The 26,929-nt window shown below is 37.8% G+C and overlaps 1 protein-coding gene across 1 annotated transcript in view; it reads left to right on the top strand.

Annotated features, from left to right (window-relative positions):
- Positions 1-1,328: 1,328 nt before the first annotated feature.
- LOC134804416 (ATP-binding cassette sub-family C member 4-like) overlaps positions 1,329-26,929 on the top strand; it is a 58,572-nt gene continuing 32,971 nt past the window's right edge. The window contains exons 1-4 of the mRNA XM_063777451.1: positions 1,329-1,733; positions 1,902-1,988; positions 5,367-5,452; positions 6,745-6,901. Coding sequence (XP_063633521.1) covers positions 1,912-1,988; positions 5,367-5,452; positions 6,745-6,901 — 320 coding nt within the window. The 5' untranslated portion in view covers positions 1,329-1,733; positions 1,902-1,911. The remainder of the gene's footprint in view (positions 1,734-1,901; positions 1,989-5,366; positions 5,453-6,744; positions 6,902-26,929) is intronic.

The following is a 26,929-nucleotide window of genomic DNA, read 5'->3' as shown; positions in this document are numbered from 1 at the left end:
GAGCGGTGCGGTAGTGTGTTATGGCATGGTTATGGCTATTGGGCTAGTATTATCTGTGCCCTATGAATCCTATGATATTTTATATGTAGATGTGTTATACACGTTCCAAAATTGAAGCACTCACCTCGTGTCATGTGTACGAGTTTGTCTCAGTCTGCCTGACGCAAGCGCGAAGGTGTACACCGGTTAATACTTTTCCACAAATAACGTGTATTAAGCAACAAAATGCTGACCTGCGTTATGTTGAAATGCTCAAATTATCCGCGGAAGCGCAAAAAAATTGACGGCGTCACATATCATTGGTAAGTAAAAGCTGAAATAACCCGTTTTTCTTCGGTTTAATCTTGAATTAAATAAACACAGCCGCCATTTTCGCCGGCTGACAGAACGAGATAAGTTTATCTCTCATCAGCGAGAATGACAAGGACGCACCAACTGCGTACATAGATTATCATAGCAGACGCGTCATGGTAAGTTGCATTCGTTGTTTGGTGCTTGTCGTACAAATAAAAGAAATATACTTAAATTTCAATTTTAATATTGAAGTTTTTTACTGCCATATTATTGTCCGGGTCGCGTCAATTAAGTAAATAGGTATATTGCTGTTTATACAAAGATTACTACAAAATTAGTATTTATTGTCAGGCATTTCATTTTCTCACACAGTAACAATTATTAATAACATAAAATTGTTAGTAAAATAAAGGATTTTGTTGTTATTGAGTTTGCTTTTTGTCAAAATGTTTCTATAGTATAAGAAAAATGATGAATAAAGAGTATAATATAATATCTTTTATTTACATAACTAAATATGAAAACTTTTTACTTCGGTAGCGAGTACATTACTACATACAACTGCATTAAAATGATTTGCACCTTCTGTCAAACATCTTAGTCTTTGATATTTTTTTGTCTTAATAAGTTTTACGCTTCGCGCCTTATTCACTGTTTGCCGTCGTGTTATGGTGGTATCACTGATTTACCAAATTCACGCGCAAGTGACAAACACTAGCCGTCTCTTTTTTGGTTAGGTATTCTTTTAATTGTGCCGTCTCTTTTACGCATTTGCGTATGAAGTTGTAAACAAATTGTAACTAATGCTGCCGTGTCGTTGGCAGCATTGGTTGGCATCATTTTTTTCGCTTGATATGTTAGTGTATGGCTTATCTACATATAAAATATCATAGTCTGTGCCACTATCCGTCCATGCCCATTCAATCTTTTCTTTCATTCATTCATTCACAAATGCCGGTCCTTACCTTGCTGGTCGGTCGCCGGTGGCTACAACAACGTATCGTGTCTATTTATCTAGATCTACTTTCCTGTCTCCTTCATTGGCGTTGTGTCGTGTGTAGTGGTTATTTTTCTGTCAGTGTTCAGCGTTCAGCCGTCACGTCAAAAATTGTCGGTGATGATCTTTTGCGCTTAGTATTATTTTATTTTATTACTGTTTATCTTTTATTTCCTGTGATTAATTTTCAGTTCCCACCTAAAAAACCTTGTCTTTATAATAAACCAAGAGTACGGGTATATCTCATTTATAATTATATCACAATATTTAACAGTTTATTTTTGGGGTGTCCTGTAGGTAGTTGTTGTTCATAATTACTCCTAATTTGTGACTTATTATTTAATGCTAGTTATATAGTAGCATTTAATCGCAGCTATGTCTGTTCTACAATACTGAAGCTATACAGCTCATGTTTCTAGTATCAGCTGACGAACAACGTTCAGTAAGTATTTATAAGTTTCAAACATGCATTGCATACTTACTACTATAATATTAATAACTTAACGATTTTAGCTGTTAAATTATATAGTTTGTGATTGCATTATATAATTGTTTATTCTGAAGTAATGTTTCATCACACAGTAATACCTATTTCGTGTATTATATTTAGGCAAGTAAACATGGAATCAACAAAGAAAAAGGGTCGTCCTGCACACCCCAGGGCACATGCGAATCCACTATCAGCTCTCACATTTGGGTAAGTGTTTTGATTTCATTAAATTGTAGTTATGCAAAATATTTACTAATTTACTATTTTATTGTGAATTTCAGTGCATAGGAGATACTTCATTTCATGCTTGTGCATTGGCTTCAAAATAATAAAGCTACATAACCATTACAACTTTATACAAGAATTGTTTAATTGAAAGATTGTTTAATTATCACAAGTTTTTACAAATATTTGGTGATTTTGTGCTCATATCCTAATATTTCTTTGGCAAAGATAAAACTGTAGACAATGTTTGTATACTTTGTAACAAGTAATAGGCACTTTTAATTAAAATGTGTAAACATTCAACATAAAACCTAAAATGTTGTATTAGCCCCTTAAGAGCGCTATTACATTTCGGCGTTGAGCGAGTTTAGGTATTTTACGCGCTGCGGCAGGCCGTGCGAGCTCAGTACGCCGATCCCTTCTACCACACTCGCACTACAATGATGGATTAAACATTCTTGATCCTTCGCGAAGCATATTGAAATCAACCATAACAACACTAACTGTACTTAACTTTTAAAGTTCTAAAACTGTTATTTGGTAAGTACGAAAATACTAAATGCAGTGCAAATGTACATAGGGGCTGTTCATAAATTACGTCATCTATTTTTGACGATTTTTGACCCCCCCCACCCCTCAAATCATCCAAAAATCAAGCTTCGGATGAATCTGTTTCCTCCTACGTCATGTTACCATCATCCGATGTCCAGACCCCCCCCCACTCCTCCCATTTGAAACGACGTAATTTATGAATAGCCCCATACTTGTACTTATGAAGGTATATTACTCGAAAGAAATTATAGGTACCTACTCGCTTATTTACATGTTTCGTCATTGCATTTGGTACCTATAGGTTGTAAAGTTTGTATCAACGAGGGTTTAAAAACGAACTGGTACTGAGGATCTGATGATGATTAAGGTGGTCACGGATACCAATCAACCATGTAGTAACATGATTAGGCTCGTTTGATTCGTCTCAACAAGATCTTTGACACTGAAGATACACAGGGTCTGATGATGGAGCTGGAAGGTGGCCACGGGTACCAGTCTATCATGTAACTAAACAACTTCGTGTTTGGGCTCGTTTGATTCGTCTCAACAAGATCTTTGACACAAGACAGTACTCAGGGTCTGATGATGGAGCTGGAAGGTACCATTACCAATCAACCATGCAACTAAACCACATCGTGTTTAGGATCGTTTGATTCGTCTCAACAAGATCTTTGACACTAGGTGATACTCAGAGTCTGATGATGGAGCTGGAAGGTGGTCACCGGTACCAATCAACCATGCAACTAAACCACTTCGTGTTTAGGCTCGTTTTATTCGTTTCAACAAGATCTTTGACACAAGATAGTACTCAGGGTCTGATGTTGGAGCCGGAAGGTGGTCACCGGTACCAATCAACCATGCAACTAAACCATTTCGTGTTTAGGCACGTTTTATTCATCTCAACAAGATCTTTGACACAAGGTAGTACTCAGGGTCTGATGATGGAGCGCGAAGGTGGCGACGGGTACCTGTCTATCATCATCAGCTCCATCATCAGACCCTGAGTAGTATCTTGTGTCAAACATCTTATTGCGACGAATCAAATGAGCCCAAACACGAAGTGGTTCAGTTACATGGTAGACTGGTACCCGTGGCCACAGTCCAGCTCCATCATCAGACCCTGAGTACTAACTTGTGTCAAAGATCTTGTTGCGACGAATCGAACGAAGCCAAACACGAAGTGGTTTAGTTGCATGGTTGATTGGTACCGGTGACCACCTTCCGGATCCATCATCAGACCCTCAGTACTACCTTGTGTCAAAGATCTTGTTGCGACAAATCAAACGAGCCCAAACACGAAGTGGTTCAGTTACATGGTAGACTGGTACCCGTGGCCACAGTCCAGCTCCATCATCAGACCCTGAGTACTAACTTGTGTCAAAGATCTTGTTGCGACAAATCAAACGAGCCCAAACACGAAGTGGTTCAGTTACATGGTAGACTGGTACCCGTGGCCACCTTCCAGCTCCATCATCAGATCCTGAGTACTATCTTGTGTCCAAGGTCTTGTTGAGACGAATCAAACGAGCCTAAACACGAAGTGGTTTAGTTGCATGGTTGATTGGTACCGGTGACCACCTTCCGGCTCCAACATCAGACCCTGAGTACTATCTTGTGTCAAAGATCTTATAGAAACGAATAAAACGAGCCTAAACACGAAGTGGTTTAGTGGCATGGTTGATTGGTACCGGTGACCACCTGCCGGCTCCATCATCAGACCCTGAGTACTATCTTGTGTCAAAGATTTTGTTGAGGCGAATCAAACGAGCCTAAACACGAAGTGGTTTAGTTGCATGGTTGATTGGTACCGGTGCCCACCTTCCGGCTCCATCATCAGACCCTGAGTACTATCTTGAGTCAAATAAATACATATAGAATGTCAGGTCGTTTCAAATATTTTTAATCCTGTCCGGTAGTTTATTAAACTGTACCATTATAAATTATAATACTATAAAAACGGTGCTAGGATCAAAGTCTCTCGTTGCGGTTTACACGCACACAGTATAGCGTTTTACACGGCGCCCGCCGCACACAATGATAAAAAACCTCGTCGTCGCCGTTGAAAATGTGCGGAGCCGACCGACACACGTCCTGCCTCTACAAGCTCTGCCGCGGCACTGAGCTGGCGCAGCGCGCGTCATCGGTAATATAGAGTAGTTTTCAAAAAATTGCCAAAAAATTATAGTAGAATTTCATAAACACTAATGTATACCAACAGTATAAGCAAACGTTGCAGATTGCTTGAGTATGAAAATGACTTCGATATTAAGTAGATTTTCGTAGGAATTGACACTTGTTTCGGAGAGAAAATCGAGTTCGTTTTACTTTGATTTTCTCTTTCTCAAAGGTATGTAGGAAAAATATAGTTTGATATGCCTAAAGTACAGGGTATTAGTAATACAAAATAGCCAGGTTTAGCAGAGTAAAATTCTCAACATTTCCAAATAAGAGCTCGCCATTCAGTGCTTCACGGGGTTTTTCGGAAACGACCATCAGAAAAAAAATCATTACTAATTTAATAAGTCCTTTTTCTAATATTTACAACGACATTTATAAAGATAAGAAGACGCTTTTACTGGAACAAGTACTCATTGTTTCTAATAATGAGCGCAAAGTCCTGAATTTCGTCGACTAGTATCATCAATTTTGCATTATTTCGACTTTTCTTGTAAGAGCGCTCTTAACCATAAAAAAAATTCCTTAAAAAAATTTAACAAAACTAATTAAAGCTGTAAGCAAGTTCTACGGTATTAAATTTGTTATATTTATATAGTATGTATATTATAATTATGTAATGACTGTTTTTAGATGGACACTACCTATTTTTTGGAGGGGCTTGAAACAGGAAATGGAAGAGGAACAACTATATGAACCCTTAAAAGAACATGCATCAGGTACCACATTATGTCCATTATTTATCATGAATATTTTAATCTTTTCAGACTGATATATAAAGTTCCTGCTTATTGTATTTGATAGACACATAAAGTACAACAATGAGGGTAACTGTTGGACTATCTACTATCATACTTTGAAATCAGTCCTGATATTTTTGTCCTCAGCAGCCTTATTTGATGTTTGTTCCATGTTAAATTAAGGTTCTAAGGCTTAGACTTTACATGCTTTAAATCGGGATATGGATTTCAATGTCCATGGCAAATTATATGAGTGCCTGTTCAGAGAAGTAAAATATGATAGAAACTATATAATAGGGTCATTGTGTCATTTCACCGTCCAGTGCCTGTTTCGTCCACTTGGCGTAGTTGCCACAGAGAATTGTGTATAATTTCAAGAATTCAAGAGTTGCGTATAATTTCAATATATAGGTATATATTAAAATTATACACAATTCTTTGTGCCAACTCCGCCAAGTGGACGGAAACAGGCACTGGATGGTGAACTGACACAATGACCCTATAATCAATACTCTTATGTACTATTATGTGGTATTAATGCGTAGCATACATAAAATTGGTATTGAATATCACATCTCTGAGTATGTTCTAATGGTGTAGAAAACACGATATACCTACAGCCATATGTGACATTCTCAATCATAATACCACTTTGGGGCTGTTCATAAATTACGTCATCGATTTTTGACCCCCTCCCCCCTAAAATCATCCAAAAATCATGCTTCGAATGACCCCGTTTCCTCCTACGTCATGCTACCATCATCTGATGTCGAGACCCCCCCCCCCTCTAATTTGAAATGACGTAATTTATGAATAGCCCCTTTGTTGCTTACCATAAAGACGAAATTTGCTTGTATCTTTATACAAATATATCTGGAGAGTCCTTATGGAAAGCGGCAAACTGGTACCTTCTGATTGAGAACGTCACAATTATCACTAATTTGGTCAAAAACAGCAACAATAGGTATTACCATCACCTATGACAATCTCATAGTATTCACCTCCTTTGGCTTGCCCGTGTTTTGAACAGTTTCATAGTCCAATTTTATTGAACTTAAATGTGTAATGCGGGCTGTACACACTCGTCGAGAGACCCCAAGACAGTCCGAGAACGAGTATGTAGATGCAGCTGCCTCGCTTCTCGTTTTGCTCTTCCTTGTCTCGTCTCGCGCTTCTCCGATTGGATCGGAGCGGTGTCGAGACTCGGCGAGAGGTTCTCGACGAGTGTGTACAGCCGACATAACATGTATTAATGATTTGACCGTTTCTAGGTCCCCTTGGCGACAAATTTGCACGCCTTTGGGACGAGGAGGTGGCTCGCGCCGGCACCAAGCGCACGCCGAGCCTCCTCCGAGTCATACTGAGAGCATACGCCGTGAGGTGCATGATGTACGGGTTGGTGCTGCTTTTCATGGAATGTGGCATACGGTAAGTTATTTATATTTCAGTTTGACGAATTTATTTTATCCTGCATCTTACTCTCTCCTGTTTAAATAAGGTTTTCAGTCAATTCACATGTACGGTTGAAACTGTGGGTTGAAAGTATAATTGTAGGTTATAGGTGTAGGGTAATTTATGACCCATTTCGTACCTTGTCACAGTGACAATCAATATGAAAGTCGCTAGAGAGACCACATACTATTGTCACTGTGACAAGGTACAAAATGGGTCATAAATTAAAACTTTCGACTGTATCTAAAGTTTAAATAATATTATTTTAAGGTACTTAAACAAATGTTGAACAACAAACACGATACGCTGGATTTTTTTCCACATGTAGTGTAACGGTTGCAATGAAGACATTTAGATTCCCCACAGACAATTTCCCACAGAATCCGCTATTCGGCATTATGTAGCCATTGCGAAAACTCGCGTTCATCAGATAGGAACTTATTCACTTGTGAAATACCAAGTCGCCAGCCGCCCTCCGTTCTATTCTTTCTGAATATTTTAATTTACATTCGTTAATCGTTTAATTTACATTCCTAAAACCTAAACCTTCCTCAAGAAACAGTAGAATCACTCTATTGATTGGTGAAAACCGCATGAATATCGTTCAATAATTTTTGAGTTTGGTTTGGGACGTGGCCGCGGTAGGCCCAAACGGAGATGGCGAGATGACCTGGACAGCTTCCTGAACAACTGGCCGGAGGAAGCACCAAATCGGGAGTCGTGGAAATTTCTGTCGTGGCCTTTGCCCAGCAGTGGGACGCTCAAATAGGCTAAGATTTTTTTTTTTTTTTAGTTTATCACGAACATACATAGACACAAACAGACAGACGCGGCGGTACACTTTGTTTTATAAGGTGTAGTGATTTTTTTTTGGCGCGGCATTCGAACCGGGTATTCCAATTTTACAACCCTAGCCAGACATCCTGAAATCGATAAATCGCTCGAGTTGCTCCGTGCTCAGTACCTGCAGGTGATCTGAGCGTTTGGTTACGTAGAAACCGACAGCTATTTGACGTCAATTCAACAGACGGAAAACAAAAGGCTTTTATTCACTGGGTCTCGTGTCGTGAATTATGTAATAAGGATATTTTTTAGTACCTATGGTCGAACTTGTAAAATCTAGTAAAATTTATTAAGTCTCCCATATTTTCGTGTTTTTCCTACAGTTATTAATAGGATCGGTTAGATTAATCGGAACACTTGTGGCACTGAACAAATCCTTTATATAGGTACTATGCATAATTATATCAAGCTGTCAGTGAATTGCTAATTCCAGACAATTGATCACCTTACTCTACAGGTCTCAAAGAAAACATCTTATTTTATCACGTCCGAAGATTATGTCAGATGATTGTATAATTTTACGGTTATACGCACTGTCTTTGTCTGTATGTCACCATTTCAAAGCACCGATATCGGTGCTCGTTGACAGCGAATCCGATTCAAAATTCGATTATGTTTGGCGACTCTTACTCGGTCAAAGTGTCAGACAGAGGCTAAGATACAATAATTATTTTTAGCCTGCCTTTGCCTGCACTTATTTGAGGAATCGTGTTACTAATGTTCGATGTATCGATCTGGAACTCGAGAAGGTAATGGCTTTGTCTAAGCTAAGATCTTTCTCCTGCCTGTTCCTCCCTCTCAGGAATATACTATAACGAATTTTTATTTTTTATTTATTATTGGGAAACAAACAGCGAAAAAATATATACATATGTTTAAACAAATACAGAAAACACATAAGCCATAACAGTTTCCACTTATAGAATAATAACATTTTTGTTGCTCAAACTAGACTTACACAATTTAGGTAAGATTATAAATTAAACCTTAAAACACTAATTAAACTATAGCGATACATGCAACTCGTTATCAATCAGATCCTGAATACAGATCTTTAAAATTTAATACTTACATTTTTTTATTACTTAAATACTAACATTACTTCAATTTATTTCTTTAACAAGTAAATAAATGTTCGGGCCAGTTCGGGGACAATATTTCTCAAACCGACTGAAACGACGCCGCACTCTTGTTGGTGTGTATTTCACGGAATGAAATAAAACGATGTTTGAACAGTTCACAACTATATTGAAAATCCAGTATATTTTACAATCGACCGTTAGGATTCCAAACCGTCATACGACTGAACTCGTTTCAAGTCCGATGCCCGTTCATTCTTCAATCCACCCTCAATATCGAATAATCAACTGTCAACTAATTAGGTCCGTCTACCTACAACTAAAATGTTAGTGGGTGGTTACCTTCATTATAAATTAATGTTACAGTCGGCCATCCGATTTTAAAACGAGTCCCTTCGTTTAAGAGATAACTCATTGAACAGATTTCACTCAACTATACTTCATTTAGAATCTTCATATATATATATTTTTTCATGACATAATATTTGAGCAAACACAGATCATGTTACTTTTTCATTTACGATATTATATTAAATCTACATGATTTTAATCTAAGATAAATAACAAAAGGAAACAACATTTAACATCCTGAATATAAATCAGTCTTAAAGCTAAGATGTCAAAGATCCGTCTTTAACATTCAGACATAACTCATTTTGAGCTATGTTCAGTCATGATAACCTTAATCATGCTCCAAACGATTACCGGTATGATTCAACATCTCATCCTAAAGGTAATAAATCTGAATCTGTCTAACGTAAGCAATCTACTCTTCCGAGGAACTGTCATCAGTAGAAGATTTGCTAGTAGGACCATTATCATAACTCATCCACGGGAATATCTTATCAAGCGAGACTATACCTTCATAACGTCTACCTTTCTTCGTAAGGGGTGTGACTTCAATTACAAAGCGGTCATGGGGCAAGACTTATTTGATTCTATAGGGCCCTTGACACTTGGATTCAAGTTTCTTCGACTGACCTGTTCCTCCAACTATAGCTCTAACTACCCTAACTAGATCTCCTTCTTTATACTGAGTACCCTTCTTTATACTCCTATCAAATCTATCTTTATTCTTTTCTTGGTTTTTCTCTATGGAATCTCTTGCCTGTTCCCTAATTTCTTCTAGGTTTGGTTCTACTACATCTCTATCTATTTCCTCTATCACCTCGCTTAAAATTCCCTGAGAAGCGTTGGTCGCTTTCATGCCAAAAAGTAACTCGTTCGGTGACTTCTTCGTTACCTCATGCACCGTAGAATTAATTCCAATTTGAACGTCTTGGACATATTCATCCCATTTATCAGGGCTTTGGCCGTGAGACATTGTGCTAAGGGCAGACAAGATGGTGCGATTATAGCGCTCCACCTGGCCATTGGCACGTGGCGTGGCCACTGCGTTCAATATATGTTTGATTCCTAACTTTTGGGTAAACGTTTTAAACTTTTTACTCGTAAAACTTGTACCTCGGTCTGTCACTAATCGCGTAGGGGGTTTGAAATAGCTAAAGTAATTTTTGAAGACCTTTATACTTTCCTTCGACTTAGTGCTACGGACAGCAGTTAGATTGACGTATTTGGTAAACGCGTCCACAATCATAAGTAGGTACGAATTTTTGCGCTTACTTCGTACGAACGGTCCTAAATGATCTGCATGTACCGTGTGAAATGGCACTTCGACTTTTGGAATCGGGTGAAGTTCTTCTTTAGCCCCAGCCGGAATTTTGTGGTGGGCGCATTCTAAACAAGCCGACACATAGTTTTTGGTAAACCGACGCATCTTGGGGAACCAATAGTGTGATTTTAGCCGCTGCAAGGTTTTTTTCGAAGCCGAAATGACCCACGTCATCGTGGTTGGCTTTCAATATTTGCCAACGGACGCCTCTAGGAACCACCCAACGCATCGTGTTCTCATCAATGATACGATACACTCGACCGTTTTTCAATTTATATTCTTTATGTATATTTACAATTTTTGTAGTTGAAGGGTCTTGTAGAATATCTTTAATATGTTTTATTTCCGTATCACTAGATTGGACAGTCGTGATCCAGTCTTCAAGGTTCACTGAAAGGACGTCGAGTACGTGTGGTGGTTCCTCATTGTCGTTGATGGGACTGCGGCTAAGCGCATCAACGTGCGCCATTTTCTCTCCTGCTCGATATTCAACTTCACAATCGTACTCTAAAAACTGTATCCACCATCTTGAGATACGAGGAACAAGATCCCTCTTTGTAGGGCATGCAGTACCGATCCCGGTACCAAGAATTTCATTTCCCGGTTCTGGGCATGGCCGGAACCGGGATTCCCGGTTCTTCCCGGTTCTCAAGGCATCATATGATTATTTTTAAGAAATTGTTTGTGTTAGCGTACAATCTTCATGATAGACTTATTTTCATATAAATAATTGCATAACTATTAATAAATGACTTATTTTATAAAAAAAAAAAGATTTTAATTGGCGTTCCAACCTATTTTACTAAATTAACCGCACACTGCCTCCGCCTGGGCCGAGCCACACGGCCGTAGCGTAGTCGATGCACTCAGCACTATGACGGCACGGCATACATAAATTAAAATTTCGACCCGAGAACGGATAGATTGCTAATAAATAACAACGTCCGTCTATGTAACCGGCATAAAAGTACTGAGCAATGTTTCAGATAAAATTGAAATAGATAAATTAGGTGAAATTTTACAATTTACCATTATCCGTAATATCGGTTGGAAATATTGAAATGCCTACTTTACCAGGTTAGTTTGTCGGGTTATTTGGGTCCTGGTGGAGTGCTATTATGAAATAGCACCATTATTAAATGTTATTTAATGTCCCGAGCTAAAGTATTAAAACATTACTACTATTGAAATGGGAATAAATAGCCATAGGATGAGAACCGGGAAGTACCGGTACCGGGTCTTCAGTACCGGTTCTTTTGACACTATAAAATTCCCGGGAATTCCCGGGAATTTGAGAACCGGGAATTCCCGGGTGCATGCCCTACCTCTTTGTGAATGTTGAACGTAGGGCATTACAGTCGGTGACGATTGTGAACTTGACCCCGAGCAGGTATACCCTAAATTTCATAAGTGAGCTTACGACAGCCAATGTTTCAAGCTCAAAGGAATGTAGCTTTTATTCATCGATAGTCGTTTGTCGACTATAGTATGCTACGGGGCGCCAAGGGTCGGAACCTGAACGCTGCAGCAAGATGCCAGCTAAGCCCATTTTGCTTGCGTCTGTATGGAGCTGCGTTTCAGCAGTATGATCATACAGAGCAAGTACAGGCCTTTCGACGAGACGTTTTTGTAGGCTCTCAAATGCATTAGCCTCGATTGAAGTCCATCTCCAAGGGGTGTCCTTCTTCAAAAGACTCGTCAACGGCCTAGCTATTAATGCGAAATCCTTGACGAATCTTCTAAAGAAGCTTGCCAAACCCAGAAACCTTCGAACGTCATGCTGGTTTGTCGGAACAGAGAATTTTGAAACGGCTTGCACTTTTTGCAGCCCAGGCTTGACACCCTCTTTACTTATTTCAAATCCCAAAAATTCAATACTCTGTTGGAAGAAGTTACATTTTTGCTTCTTAAGAGTAAGACCACTTTGCTGCAGTACACTAAGAACTTCTTCCAGCCGAGTCAACCCCTCCTCAAATGAGGCCGCTGGGATCAAAATATCGTCCATGTACATAACAACATATTTGATCTTGGCCAGGACCTTATGGATTACCCTCTGAAATACTGCTGGTGCGTTTGCCAGGCCGAATGGCATCCGGGTATACTCGTACTGCCCATCCGGCGTGACAAAGGCAGTCTTCTCTATGGATTCTTCTGCAATGGGTATTTGGTGGTACCCTGACGCGAGATCGAGCGTTGTGAACACCGTCTGTCCAGATAACTGGTCCAGCAAATCTTCAATCCGAGGCAGGGGGTAGTGATCGCGTTTAGTTTTATTGTTGAGTGCGCGATAGTCGACGCAGAGTCTCTTTTCACCAGATTTCTTGTGTACCAAAACAATTGGACTGGCATAGGGTGACTTGGACTCCCGAACTATCCCGCACTCAACCATGTCATCTACCATACCCTGGACAAGTTGCCGTTCTGAATGTGACATCCTATATGGTCTATAAACCACAGGTTCCGAGTCTTTAAGCTGGATAACCATTTCAGCTTCGGTTGTGAACCCTAAATCACGTAAACCAGTTGAGAAACAGGTTTCATATTTATCCAGTAATCTATTCAGCTTATGATTTACATCGGAAGGCAGATTGTCTCCACATCTAATCGATTCATCTGAAATGTCCTTCTGTTCAGCTGTAACTGACACATTCTGCACATGCTTCACCGCATTCAAATATCTGGCGCGAGTAACGAGTGAACCCTTAAGAATGGTTAAAGGCTTTGCACCTAAATTCTGTACGAGTAGCAAACAAGTGCCTAAATTGATTTCATACTCACCCGGCAAAAGATAATATTCACTACCAACACCCCCCCTAACCGAGCCACTAACGTAGACAATTCCGCTGAATTGTTTGTCCGCAATGACACGAACTGCACTCATTGAGCCTGCACTCATTGTTACGTCTTTTTCCGCTTTAAGTAACAGTTTCGTGTCATTGTCTTCATCTACTCTCACAAATCTCAATTCCGATGATGTTTTGATAATGCAAACATTTGGTCGTTCTGTATAGGAGTGTCCTAATAGCAATGAACAGTTAATAAGATGGTCGTCAACTATATAAATCTCTACTCCCTTTTCAGTGACGCCCTGAACATCAATTATGGCTTGGGTATGCCCCAACGGAATGTATGGTATTAAACCTAGTCCCTTCAAAACAGTACCATTAACTGCTGTCCACGGATAAGAGTAGTCTCAGAACCCAAATCTACGAGACTAGCTATCGGTTTGCCATTAATTTCAATTACCATCTTATATTTACTGCTGGTATTGTCATTTGATGAGTCATGCAGATTCTTGTCATCTTTGTTCACATGGATAACTCTCATAACGCTTTTATCCTTTACTTCAGGTTTAGTTGCCTTTTTGGGACAGTCACTAATAGCATGACCTATAAAATGGCAATACGAGCATTTAACAATGGGTTTTGGGCATTTAGAACACGCGTGTCCCTTCTCTTTGCAATTAAAACACACCACACTATCTGAACTTTGCCGTGGTTTAAGAGGGGTTGCGTCGCTACTGCTAGTTCTGTAACTTTGTTTACTAAACGTGTTATTATTATTAGAAACTTTTCTATCTTTCTTCAGGTCTGTGCTGTTTTCTTTATTCTGAACTTTAATGGTTTTAAAGAATTGCAAAACTTGTTCTGTTTTCTCAAAATGTGCCGCTTGAGCGCCTACCCTGACCCCTCTGTCGTCTACACCATGTATAATGCAATCTATAGCTACCCTACCGAAAATATTGCAGCGATTTAATAAATTTATTTTCGAGAAATAGTACAATTCTAAGGATTCGCCGAAACGAGCCCTCTTAGCTAGCATCTCTGTTAATAAATCTGCATAATTCTCGGTTGCAGGGAATGATTCCGCTAGAAGAACTTTCCATTCGGGCCAAGTTCGTTTCAGGGATGGTAACCCTTGGTACCATAACTTAGCATGACCAGTTAGCTTAGGCAAAGCATAGTGGATAGTTTGTCTGTATTTCCATTTATACATTTCGGCACATTCATCCACTTTGCTTAGCCAAACAGTAATTGGTTGCTCCCTACTCAATGGGTCAAAGTCCGGAATAACATTGTTTAAGACAGGAAAACTGTTATTTTGCTCATTATTCTGTTTCTTCATAACCAGTGATCGGAATAGGTAGTGCCATTTCGGGTGAATGACCTTAAACATTAAACATAACATGGATAAGCCTTGGGATTTCGGGACTCGTATTTTTTCACAGTGAATATTATTGACCTAAATTAAGAAGATGCAAAATAATAAAAAATTGTCATTATAAATACGTCAATTATTTATTCAACATAACTTTTAACAGTTACAAATTACAATCATAAAATAAATCGTCAAACATCAACATTAGTACACATATGTATTAAATCAACGTTATTAAAACATTCGTTATTTTTTACTATACAAATTAAAATTATACAATACAACAAATTATACACAAAAATAGAGGTAAAGAATAAGCGTCTTATCACCTATAAGTGATCTATTCCAGTCAAACTTTACAGATTTTATTTTACATCGTTTATTCCTTGCTTTCTTTAAAATTGTAATAGCAAACGATTATTTTTTCAATGTTCTCAACTGTCAGTCTATTTCTCTTGACGTCTAATATCCATTTATATGTGGAAAACGATCTTTCAACCTCTACTGATGTCAGCGGGGCAAATTTGTAAAAGGAAATATGTTCAGATGCGGTTTCTTTTGAAATATCTCCTGCGTATTCTCTTATAGTATCTAAATCCGGGTTTCGAGCCATAACCCCTTCAAATTTGTTTTCTATGGGTAAACTATTAGACCAATTGATTACCATCCTAACTTGATCAAAATCGATTAAGGCATCGACCATTGACATATTTCGTTCCTGTAAACGAGTTAAGGCCACCTCTATTATATTAAAATTTTCGTGGATATAATCTAATTTTTTTTTTATGTTGGGTTTTTCAAGCACTCTTTTAGCCTTTTTAATTGAAACAGCATCTGATGTTCTTAATCTTGACAAAACCGTATTTATTTCAGTGAAATACTTCACGTAGTAAGATACTGCAGCGAGCCAAGTACCCCACCTTGTAATTACTGGCTTAGGAGGTAAAGGCAAATTTGGATACATTTCCTTTAACAGTTGCACTCTACTAGGAGACTTTAAAAATACTTTTTTCATGTTAGGTATCAGGGTGTCTACGTCCGGATATTGACATCTTATTTGCTCTGCCACACGATGCAGAGCATGAGCTAAGCATGTAACGTGTTTCATATTCGGTAACACACTTTTTAAAATTCGCCCCGCCTTCAACATATACGCAACGCTGTCAGTACATAAGAGAAGCACATTATCGAGTTGATTTTCATAGCCTTCTCCCCACATTTTTTCTAAGCAGTCTGTAACAAACTTAGCAATAGTCTTAAATAAGTTTTATGAGAAACGGTTGCATCCAAAGGTTTCACCAAGAAATGGACCACGTATCTGCCTAGAAAGTCTGTCGTTTCATCTAACGAAATCCAAAATTTTTTATTTGCCACTTCACTGCGTATAGCTGCTATTCTGGCTTGATAAAACTTGTCCAGGTATACTTTTCTTATTGTCGATTCACTGGGTAGAGTACGTAGAGGCTGATTTGTACAAGTGCAGCAAAAATACTTCTGGAAGAAGGTTGTGAATGCTGGATTTTCGATTTGAACCCATGGGATATTGCAAAGTATGAGGAACTCGATCAGATCAAAGTAAAAACTTTCATTTGGTTGGTGATGTAATCCTTTGTGTACAGGTCCTTCGATGTGTCGCTTCACTGTACTCTTTCTGCATCCAATATTAACGTCACATTTAGTACAATGTATTAAATGTCTTGTTGAATCAAACTCTAAGTCGGGATAGGATTCAATCCAACTCAGAATAGTTTCTTCCTTAGCTCGCCGAGGCATGTTTAGCTAGATAAGAAGTTCCACTTAGTCCAATCACAAGTAAATCAGAGTCCAATTAGGGATAGCCAACGTCGTCACAATAAGATGATCGATCACAAAGTCCGGTAAACAAGCCAAAGTCGAATTGAACCAACCATGAGTAATACGTGCGAACTTAACGAACAGAAGAACATAAGTAATCTTAAAATACTTGCCTTGTTTAAAACATTATCTTTCAACTAAAAAGAGATAGCATGACAAATATTGGCATCTGTTGCTACTGTCCCACCCTGCCCCGAGCTCTTCATAGAGGTAAACAATAGAAAGTTATCTCAAGGTCGAACCAGGTAAAGATAATTTAAGAATGCACTTAGAAAAACAACATGCAAATGCAAAAAGATAACTGATAAGACGTGCTTATTTTCTTTGTTTGCATGGATGTCAAAGTTAGTGTATCTACTTCATATTTTGTCGATGCCATATTCTATAGTAACCAAAAAAAAAATCACACAACATTTCTGAACTAAACATAAACTTAAAATTTTTCATATGAAATCCCGGGGTTAAAAGCTATGTCCATACTAAGCTTACGCACCGAGTTCCCGTGAAATGGCACTACCTATTCCGATCACTGTTCATAACCTTTAAAAACTCTTCAAAGAAACGAGATGTTGAATCATACCTGACCTCGTCGTCCCTTCCAGGGCTCAGTCTTCGATCACGAAGCTCCAAGTACCTCCCGGTACTCTCATTGTCCCTTGCAGGGCTCCGTCTCCGATTTCGGAGCTCCATGGACCTCCCGGTCTCCACGCTGATGTCCCTGTCCGGTGTTCGTCTCCGAATAACAAAGCCGAATAACAAGCTCTGTGAACCTCCTGGTCCTCTCACCTTCTTCAGGGCTCCGTCTAGAACTGCGTAGCTCCGAATCTCTATGACGCGCGCGTTCCTGAAGTTCCTGTCGATCACGCTCGTTCCTCAATTGACTTTCTAAAACACGTAAGCGCTGTCTCTCGAGCTCCAGCTCCTCCCGTAGCCTATCGTTGCGCAGAGAACTACGACTACGAGTACGACTTCGCGTTTGATCATGTCTCCGATTGTGAAGGTAATTTTGTTCGTCGTTAAACATACGACTACGACTCCGACTGTGCCTGCTGACGATTGAGCCAACACTAGGGTTTCGAGTTCGACTGCGACTCCTAGCCGTTCGAACACTACCAGTACGGCTACGGTGACGACTCTGCCTAGGAGTGGATAAGATTCTCTCTGACCTTATCTCTTCTCGGTGACCGGCATTTGGCACACGGTGTGCAGAAATAGTAGTCCTTGGTCTTTGTAGCACAGGGCTGCTTGGAGCTGGCTGCCCATTGTCATCATCATCCTCCATTATTTAATTTTGTCTGAAACTTGCAATAAACACACTTGTATATGTTATCATAGCCTTGTTAGAACTAAGAAAACTAGAATAGTTTCTTTAGACAAATAAGTTATAATTTAATGACTCAATGTTCATAGGTTCATAAAAGTATAATGCATAATATTGACTATTACTGGAGGGTCAAACATGTAAATGTTCACTTTATCTTAACATGGGATCATTCAACATTATAACCTACATAACATTTTGACAATTATTTTAATGCAAACATGTGTCTCGTCAACTGAAGGGTCAATTGTAGGATACTTGCTAAAAGCACTTGTATACCATTACTTACTAAAGAAATGTATTTCGGTAGGTTAAAGTGCCATAGATGTAAGGTTGAAGCAGTGACCTACAAACATGTAACTAAAACTAAGTAATGACTGTGTTTAGTTTTAACACCGTAGGTATATAGATAAAGATCAACCATTTAAAAATATTTCGTAGGTCCTGCCATGGTCAATGCCTTCATCTTTATTACAGTAAGAACAGAACGCTGGTGGCACCAAGGAATATAACATTTTATTAACAATATTTTGTAATAAGTAAGTAGCCTAATACTACTGCGTTTCAATCACGATTAGGCAAATAAAGTGTCAAGTCTTATGTAGGTACTCCACAGTAGAATGAGTATTTTTTTTTTAATAATTTGATATACGTCGGTTGCAATGCAAGCCTACGTCTTCGGGAATAAGGTAGGAAGTGACATGCACCCTTACTGGTACACCACGATCGCATAATTCGGTCTCTTTTTTTTTATGATTTGGCTGTGCATTAAATTGACATTGTTCTATTCCAAATCCATTTATAGCCATACAAAATGATTTGGCAGGTTTGAATTCCAATAACAGTTCACCAAGTCAAATTTAAAACTAAATGAACAACAGATATGAAATATAATTAAACCCGCATACAGTAAAATCGCAATTAACTCACTTTTGTTTTGTTTTAATATGGTTATCATTATCATTATCTTACTACAACATTTGAAAATTGTCGGTAATCACGTTCTATTCTCGACATACTAGATAGACTATGTTTTATAAATCTCTATAATAATTCTTCATAATTCTAAGTTTAACAAATCTAATTTCCCAGTGAAGTTACATATTTTTGTATAGCCGTTATAAATTACGGAATTCATTTCATTTGAAGGAACAAAGGTATCTATCAATTATTATCAAATCATCTTTATGGACTAATATTTTAATATTTACTGTCGTGAAACCACTAAATACCTTTGATTATGACCATTTGTCACCCAAGCGGAAAAGAAAAAAAATCTAACCGAATTAACGGTAATTTACCTTTTCGTGGGCCTGTGTTTTTATCCCGTCTTCTGAAGTTGAAACGACGCCGCACTCTTGTTGGTGTGTGTTACACGGAATGAAATAAAACGATGTTTGAACAGTTCACAACTATATTGAAAATCCAGTATATTTTACAATCGACCGTTAGGATTCCAAACCGTCATACGACTGAACTCGTTTCAAGTCCGATGCCCGTTCATTCTTCAATCCACCCTCAATATCGAATAATCAACTGTCAACTTATTAGGTCCGTCTACCTACAACTAAAATGTTAGTGGGTGGTTACCTTCATTATAAATTAATGTTACACGACGTACTCCCAAACTCAGTAAGGGGACAGCTGCCACTAGATGTATCAGATCTGAAGGCGACTGTACCAACTAAGGCGTACCTATCATGCGACAAGTTAGGTACCTACTTACTTGTATTGCTCGATAATTATTATATTGATGTGATAGAGCACATCCCACGAACAAATATAAATTATTGTTTCTCAATTGACTGTAATTAGTTATCTCACAGATTGCCAATAAGCTTTATCAAGACGAATAGGAGCACAATCACTGATCTCTGGCTCGTTACTATTCATTATAGTCATCGAGCACGTGCACCGTGAAAGAGCCTTGCGCATTACCCGTAGTATGGGATTTATAATAGCGCAAGCGTTCAGGTTATGGGATCTGTCACTTGAAGAATAGATACTCTTAGACTATATAAGGGCCAGTTGTCAACGTCACGCAGCAGTGATCTATGAAACTTCCCATACTTACAATAAAAATTTGCGAACGCTTTAACGGTGACAGTCGGTTTGGTGCAACCGACCCTAAGAAGGAAAAACGGAGTTATAGCTCTGGCCAACCGGAAGAGTGATTCTTCGATTACGTGCGCGTTACACATCCCGAGGTCGCATACTGCAGGTGCACCTGAGTCGTACCGTACGCGCTACTCAAAATTTTCTACAGTAAATTGTCAATAGACGGTTTTTACGAGCATAGTAAGGCATAAATACCTACCTAAGTATCCAATTAATGTTTAAATTAAATTGGCCTTCGCAAAAAAATTACCACTTTTATCACCAATACGTAACTATTTAGAATATGTCTTACTTTTTGTGACGTCTACATTGGTGCAGCCTGGAAAAGGGTTAAAACATGAATTAGAAAATCTTACTTATTTTGCTTTACCAAATTTTAAAATTTTGAATACCAGTTTATACTAGACATCATTTTGATATCGGCGACGTCTAGACTAGACAAGCGGTTTTTATGTATGCGAAAATACAAGTTCATTGATTGATAATTGTTCATTTAATCGACGAACTGCTCATATTGCCTAAATAAAGTATCGAAAAACAATGTTATTGATAGTTTGCGCTAGTGTTATTGTCCCCTGAACGGACATATAGCGAAGGTGAAACTATTGCGAAACTTTAATCTGCCGTAGGTTTACTTAGTACACACCAGATAGCTACTCATAATGAGTACCTACTTAGTTTTAGGTAATGCTACGGTCATGTCTTGTTTTTACCGAGAAACTGCACTCTCGATTTGTTGAGACAACATATAGTTTTCTAAAGTGGATTCACTCTGCAATCTAATAAGCGCCATAAAGTACCTAACTTATCTATGTCCAAAATCAAAAGGATACAAAAAAACCGGCAAGTGCGAGTCGAACTTGCGGCCCAAGGGTTCCGTGCATCGTTCGTGCACATTTTTTTACAGTTTTTTTTTCTGAAGTACCTACTACTTAACCTTGACTGCAGACTTCTTATAAGTTTTCTTGAAGGTAATGAACTAATACAGTCGAAGAACTATTTACTGCATTTTTTCCCAAATTTTAGGCTCTGTAGTTTCGGAGATAAGAGGAGATGGGAGAGGGGAGTGGTTATTTTTAACAAGTTTTTATTAGGTCGACCTGTATGTAACTAGAGATGGGTAACTACCCGGGTAAATACCCGAGAGCGGGTATTTACCCGGTAAATACCCGATATTTACCTACCCGCGGGTAAATACGCGGGTATTTTCGTTTTTCTTCTAAATTTGATGTGTTTAATGGTATGTGAGTATAAATAAGATTAATTTAAGTATTTTTTTACAATGTTACATAAAATGTATGTTCAAACTAATTACGAAAAGGTTGCTATGAGGTGAAGTTCGATTTTAACATATCAGTCCAATTATGAAAATCGTGTAAAATCATTCCCTGGCTTCCGGAAATGTTTTAAAATGCTTTTAATATACATTACAAAGATGAAAATAAAGAATACTTATGAATGATAATAAAAAAAAATTGTGCAGTATCCCAACTTGTGAAGCTTATAAGTCAAACACAGTTAGTTTTAGGACAAAAATGTATATAACCTTTTTTGTAGAAAATTATGTCTACTTTAGTTTGTACATACAACACTTTTCGATATTAATGACAGATTCCAAGAAATATGAAAAAGTTCACTTTTTCCCCCCTCCCCCCAACCGCACCCCCCGCCGACCGAAGTTGGAATGTGTATTATCAACGTATAAGTACGATAATTTACTCAAGTCTAATAAAAATACTCTTATGACGGCCTTTTTTAATATTTATTAAAATTGTACTAAAAATTCCTTAGTTACAACTGCAACTGCAACTAAACCATTTCTTTTTAAATGACACACAATAATTACAGCCATTAACTCGGTTTATATCTCCACTTTAACACAAATCGACATGTGCAACAAGAAATGAATCTACCCGTCCATTTGGGTAGATACGGGTAAATACCGGGTAGATGGGTATTTACCGAGTATTTACCTGGGTGGGTAAATTGGGTAAATACCCGCGACCCATCTCTATATGTAACTAACTATGTAATGGAATCTAAGGTAACTAATTTAACCATCTTCCACGGATCGTAGCGTCATGAAAATTGGCAGCTGTATGTAGTTTTGATGACAATACAATAATATGGTACTGTCGAACTGATCTGATGATGGAGATAGGAGGTGGCCATAGGAACTCTCGACCTGTATGTAACTAACTATGTAATGGAATCTAAGGTAACTAATTTAACCATCTTCCAAGGATCGTAGCATCATGAAAATTGGCAGCTGTATGTAGTTCTGACGACAATACAATAATATGGTACTGTCGAACTGATCTGATGATGGAGACAGGAGGTGGCCATAGGAACTCTGTGATGAAACAACGCAACGTAATTGTGTTAGGGGTTTTTAGAATTGTCTCTGTGAATATTAGTTGTCTGTCGTAAGAAAAGTACAGTCAGCGATAAAAGCTTGTACCAAAAATGAAATTGTTGCCAAAAACTTATATTTCTCAAAAATGGACGGCAAAGTCGACTTTGCTGTCTAAAAAATAGGTCGCGAAGCGCGTAGTTTATGGTCAGTCAAAAATTAAAAAGTTAAAAACATTGCAGTCTCGATTTTGGGACTGCAATGTTGCATACAAATTCCATTATTTGTCGAGTTCCAAACTTTTAAGTTCAAATGGCCATATCAAATGAAGGCACAGGCCCATTAAACAGCCAAACAGATGATTAGTACCGCGACTATTTAGCTGTCTCAAATAGGTTGGCGTATTTTCGGCATAAAAATACACTTCCATTTTTTATAAAAAAAAATTAAAAAGGCGGCAAGGGCTTTTTTCTGTGAAAATATATACGTAAGAATGTTGCTTTTGTAAAATATTTCTATGATATTTATATTTCTTGCACCATTTTTGAGAAAAGCACTATATATATGACTCGGCTGGAAGGCTACTTGCTGGCCTCGGATTCAATTAAACGGACTCCCAAGGTCGTCCGTTTAAAACGAATCCTCAGCCTGCAAGTATAGCTACTTCCGAGCCTCAACAATAATGTACTATTGCCTATTTTCTTCAATAACTTCTAACATATTTATATTATCTTAAAATTATAAAAAAAATAAGATAGGTACTCACAATGAGCCTTTTCATTTTATGTTACCCATATAAAGTGCAGTGCAAAGCTTTTTAAAATTTTCTTATTAAATAAAATTATGTTAGCCAAAAAGTGTGCCTACAAGTTTTTCTTAACCTGTGACTGCCACATTAGGCTATGCCTGTCTTGTGGAGTCAGTCATCTCCCAAAAGTGTCCCCATTGTTTAAAACTCATTTATTTTCATGAACATAGACTTAATATGTGGACCAAATCACAACTTAATTGGTCCAGTAGTTTCAGACAAATAACTGACGTACAGACAGACGCATCAGTGATTCTAAAGAGGTTCCGTATTTTCCTTTTGAGGTACCCTGAAAATGACGAGGGAACCACTAGAAGGTGAGTAATAAGTGCAACTTCGAAACTATAATTATAGAGTTCTTGGGTTCAAATTTAGACCACCGGCTTCAAGCAAACCTTTTCCCATTCTAGTGCATATATATTTTATAATACACGAATTACACGAATGGGTAATTTTGTATGACAAATCGACTCTTACTCTTAATGCCCTAGCTTCAAAAGTAAGATTCATGTCCACATATATCTATAGTTCTTGACGACGATGGTCAACAGTTTCAGTTTTACGTAATCGCTGTTTGAGAGTACCAAAACTCACAAATGTGTCACGGTCATGACAATTGCAATTATACACTTCACAGTTTCTATGCTTTACAATTTATCTAGGTACTTACCTTATAGTTTTCGGTAATGTTAAAATTGAAAATTCGAACATGTAGCTTAGTCATCTTTTTGAGCATACTTAGTGAGAAATGGGCATACCACGACCTGCCTAAATATAAAATTACCGGACGCTTGCAACTCGAGAACCTTATTTTTTGTTAGTCAAGAATTTGGTACTTTTTCTCAGCGATGACATTGCCACTGTGTAGTACGTCTTCTTAGCTGTATTTTTGTTATAGATTTACGGTGTTATCTAACCAATAACAATTGACAACCTATCACACATGCCCTTCAGGCCGAAGGACGGGCTGCAGAAAGGCACGATGTACCTACATACGCTTTTTATTTTAAATAATATCCTTCGATATAGCGACTCTTTATCTGGTCCATTTGACTTTCAGAAGTAGCTATCATTCATATTGTAACTACTATAACTGAGTATATGACAAAAACTTTACCAGTCACAATGTTTAAAACTACGTACTTCTTGTATCATTGATATTATAAAGCAGCATGATTAATACTGGATCACACGTGCAGCTCAACAGATGAATCGAGAATAACTTATGTTATCTGTGTCAGCATCAGCTCAGACTTTGATCTTGTGTGAGTAAATATTTTTTCATTCCGCACTCTTTGTCATATTATAATACTTAAATATTGTAAGTATGTATTGTTGTATTGTATATGAGTATACAACACTCTTACATACTACTGTGAAACGCCAAATCAATTTCGAACAGGCTCTTGGAAATCTCACTAGCTCAAGGTTAGGCTAACCGTTGCAAACCAGGCCATTGTCAACTAGGTATGGGCAGACTACAGGGTACACAACACATATCTAGTAGCAGTAGGTAATTCCGGGATTATAGGTCTATCGGTCAAATCAGTTACGAGATGTTATTACATTTGAAATTTTGATTGCGTTTGACTGAAGTAATTAATATGTTTAGTACGTAAAAAGAGATAATTATTAAGCAGTACTATTACTTATACTAAATTTCTAGAAACCTATCGCGCAAGTATCTCAACAATTGTCTGAGTGAAGTGCTGCTAGAGCTATTTTCACTTTTTCAATCAATCTGAGCCTTATTGACAAGATATGTACTTATGACTAATTATGTAATATTATGACGGTAGGTATTAAAATAATGATTTTACACTTGTAACATTTTTTAATTGATGATCTACCTTCGTATTAAAAATGTAATTAAGAATGATATAATAAGTAGTTTACCCACTATCCCAGTAGATTTTAGATTCCATTAATTCTCAATTGCCCTTCTGCCTTGTCGGGTGTCGGGTCCTTATATCTGGTTAGTTATAGGTACCCCTTATATTATTATATATTATATTATAATAAAATTATTACGTACGTACGTGTTGGCTGCCACTCCACGTCTGCCTCTCAATTAACGCCCATAACACCATCGTTCCGTGTCCGGGAAAGTGAGCGTATATTAATTATTTCCGTGAAATACATCTAAATAAATGCAATTTTCTTTGTATATATAGAACTCTAATATAGGATAAAAAACCAGGAGTATTAAAAACAGATCAATCAATGTCTACATTACAGTGTTAAGTGATAAGGGGATCTAATACGCTAATATAACAAGCATTTAAACCTACTTGAGTAGTCGGTCACTGGTTATCACCGGTTAGGGGTGATCTATTATTATGACATACTCAGGTGACTTATTATCGGTCAAGAAGCAGCGACCTTCAGGTGTAATACACAACTACAGACTTGATTGAATACGCGTCATGCTCGGCGACGTATTTTTTAAGTAACTGTAATTTACCAGAATTAATTGAAAGGCAACGAGCAAGTACATTTACGCTAATGTTGATGCTCGGAGAAGCGAACATCTTTTCATTCAAGAAAATATTTTTCACATCACCTATTCGGAAAAGGGCTTTTTCTTCCCTGCTAGGAGGGATCAAAGTAACACTTTTCTGTTCTAGCACACTATTTTTAAATTTTTTTGCACATAATTTTTTTAGCTTAAATAATCTGTTTAAACATCAGATTGTGTCAACACTAAGATTTTTTTATTTTCCTCATAGTTGATGTGAAAAGCAGTATGTGTCACACGGTATCAAAATTATTTCGTCTTGGGCGTTAACACTTGAATCCCTCATTACGCTCAGGATTCTACTTTAGAATCCATCGCTTCATTCAGGATTCAATGTACGCCCTTGACGGAAATATATCATTTTGATCCCTTGTAACACAAACTACTATTTATTTATTTTATAATGCAGTATTTATCGAACACTGCGTCACCCTGGTAATTATGCAAAAAAAAGGAATACGAGTTGGTACATTCGCTTTCTTAAGGCTACAAATATAATGACCACCAAAAAATACTTTGGTACCCTAAATAAAAAAAACATGCTTACCAAAAAAAAATACTGAACACCAAAAAAATAAGGCCTATAATTACAGAAGTACCACCGTTTTAATTATGACTGCACTTCAAATTGTATTCGAATACCAAATATATTGAATGATCACCAAAAATCATTAATGATCACCAAATCTTGAAGACCAAATTAATGTGATATTTTCACCTAATTAAACCACTATGATTACCAAAAAATGTATACATATCACCAAATAAAATAAAATGATGCCAAAATTACTAGCCCCTCCCGCTCAACCCCCCGTACCCCGCACCGCAACCTACCTAACCTAACCTACTTTTCTAGTAGCATACTGAAATACTACTAGAAAAGTAGGTTAGGTTAGGTTTGAACTGCTACCAGTTAAGTGGGCTAGGTTAGCACTGCGACCCTTACAGAAACGAAATACTACTAGAAAAGTGGGTTAGGTTAGGTTTGAACTGCGACCCTTACAGAAAAGAAATGCTACTAGAAAAGTGGGTTAGGTTAGGTTTGAACTGCGACCCTTACAGAAAAGATATGCTACTAGAAAAGTGGGTTAGGTTAGGTTTGAACTGCGACCCTTACAGAAAAGAAATGCTACTAGGAAAGTGGGTTAGGTTAGGTTTGAACTGCGACCCTTACAGAAAAGAAATGCTACTAGAAAAGTGGGTTAGGTTAGGTTTGAACTGCGACCCTTACAGAAAAGAAATGCTACTAGAAAAGTGGGTTAGGTTAGGTTTGAACTGCG

The sequence above is a fragment of the Cydia splendana genome, chromosome Z (assembly GCF_910591565.1).
Source record: "Cydia splendana chromosome Z, ilCydSple1.2, whole genome shotgun sequence".
Lineage (NCBI taxonomy): Eukaryota > Metazoa > Arthropoda > Insecta > Lepidoptera > Tortricidae > Cydia > Cydia splendana.
Note: the sequence above shows the minus strand (reverse complement) of the source record. Positions and strands in the feature narration are given on the sequence as shown.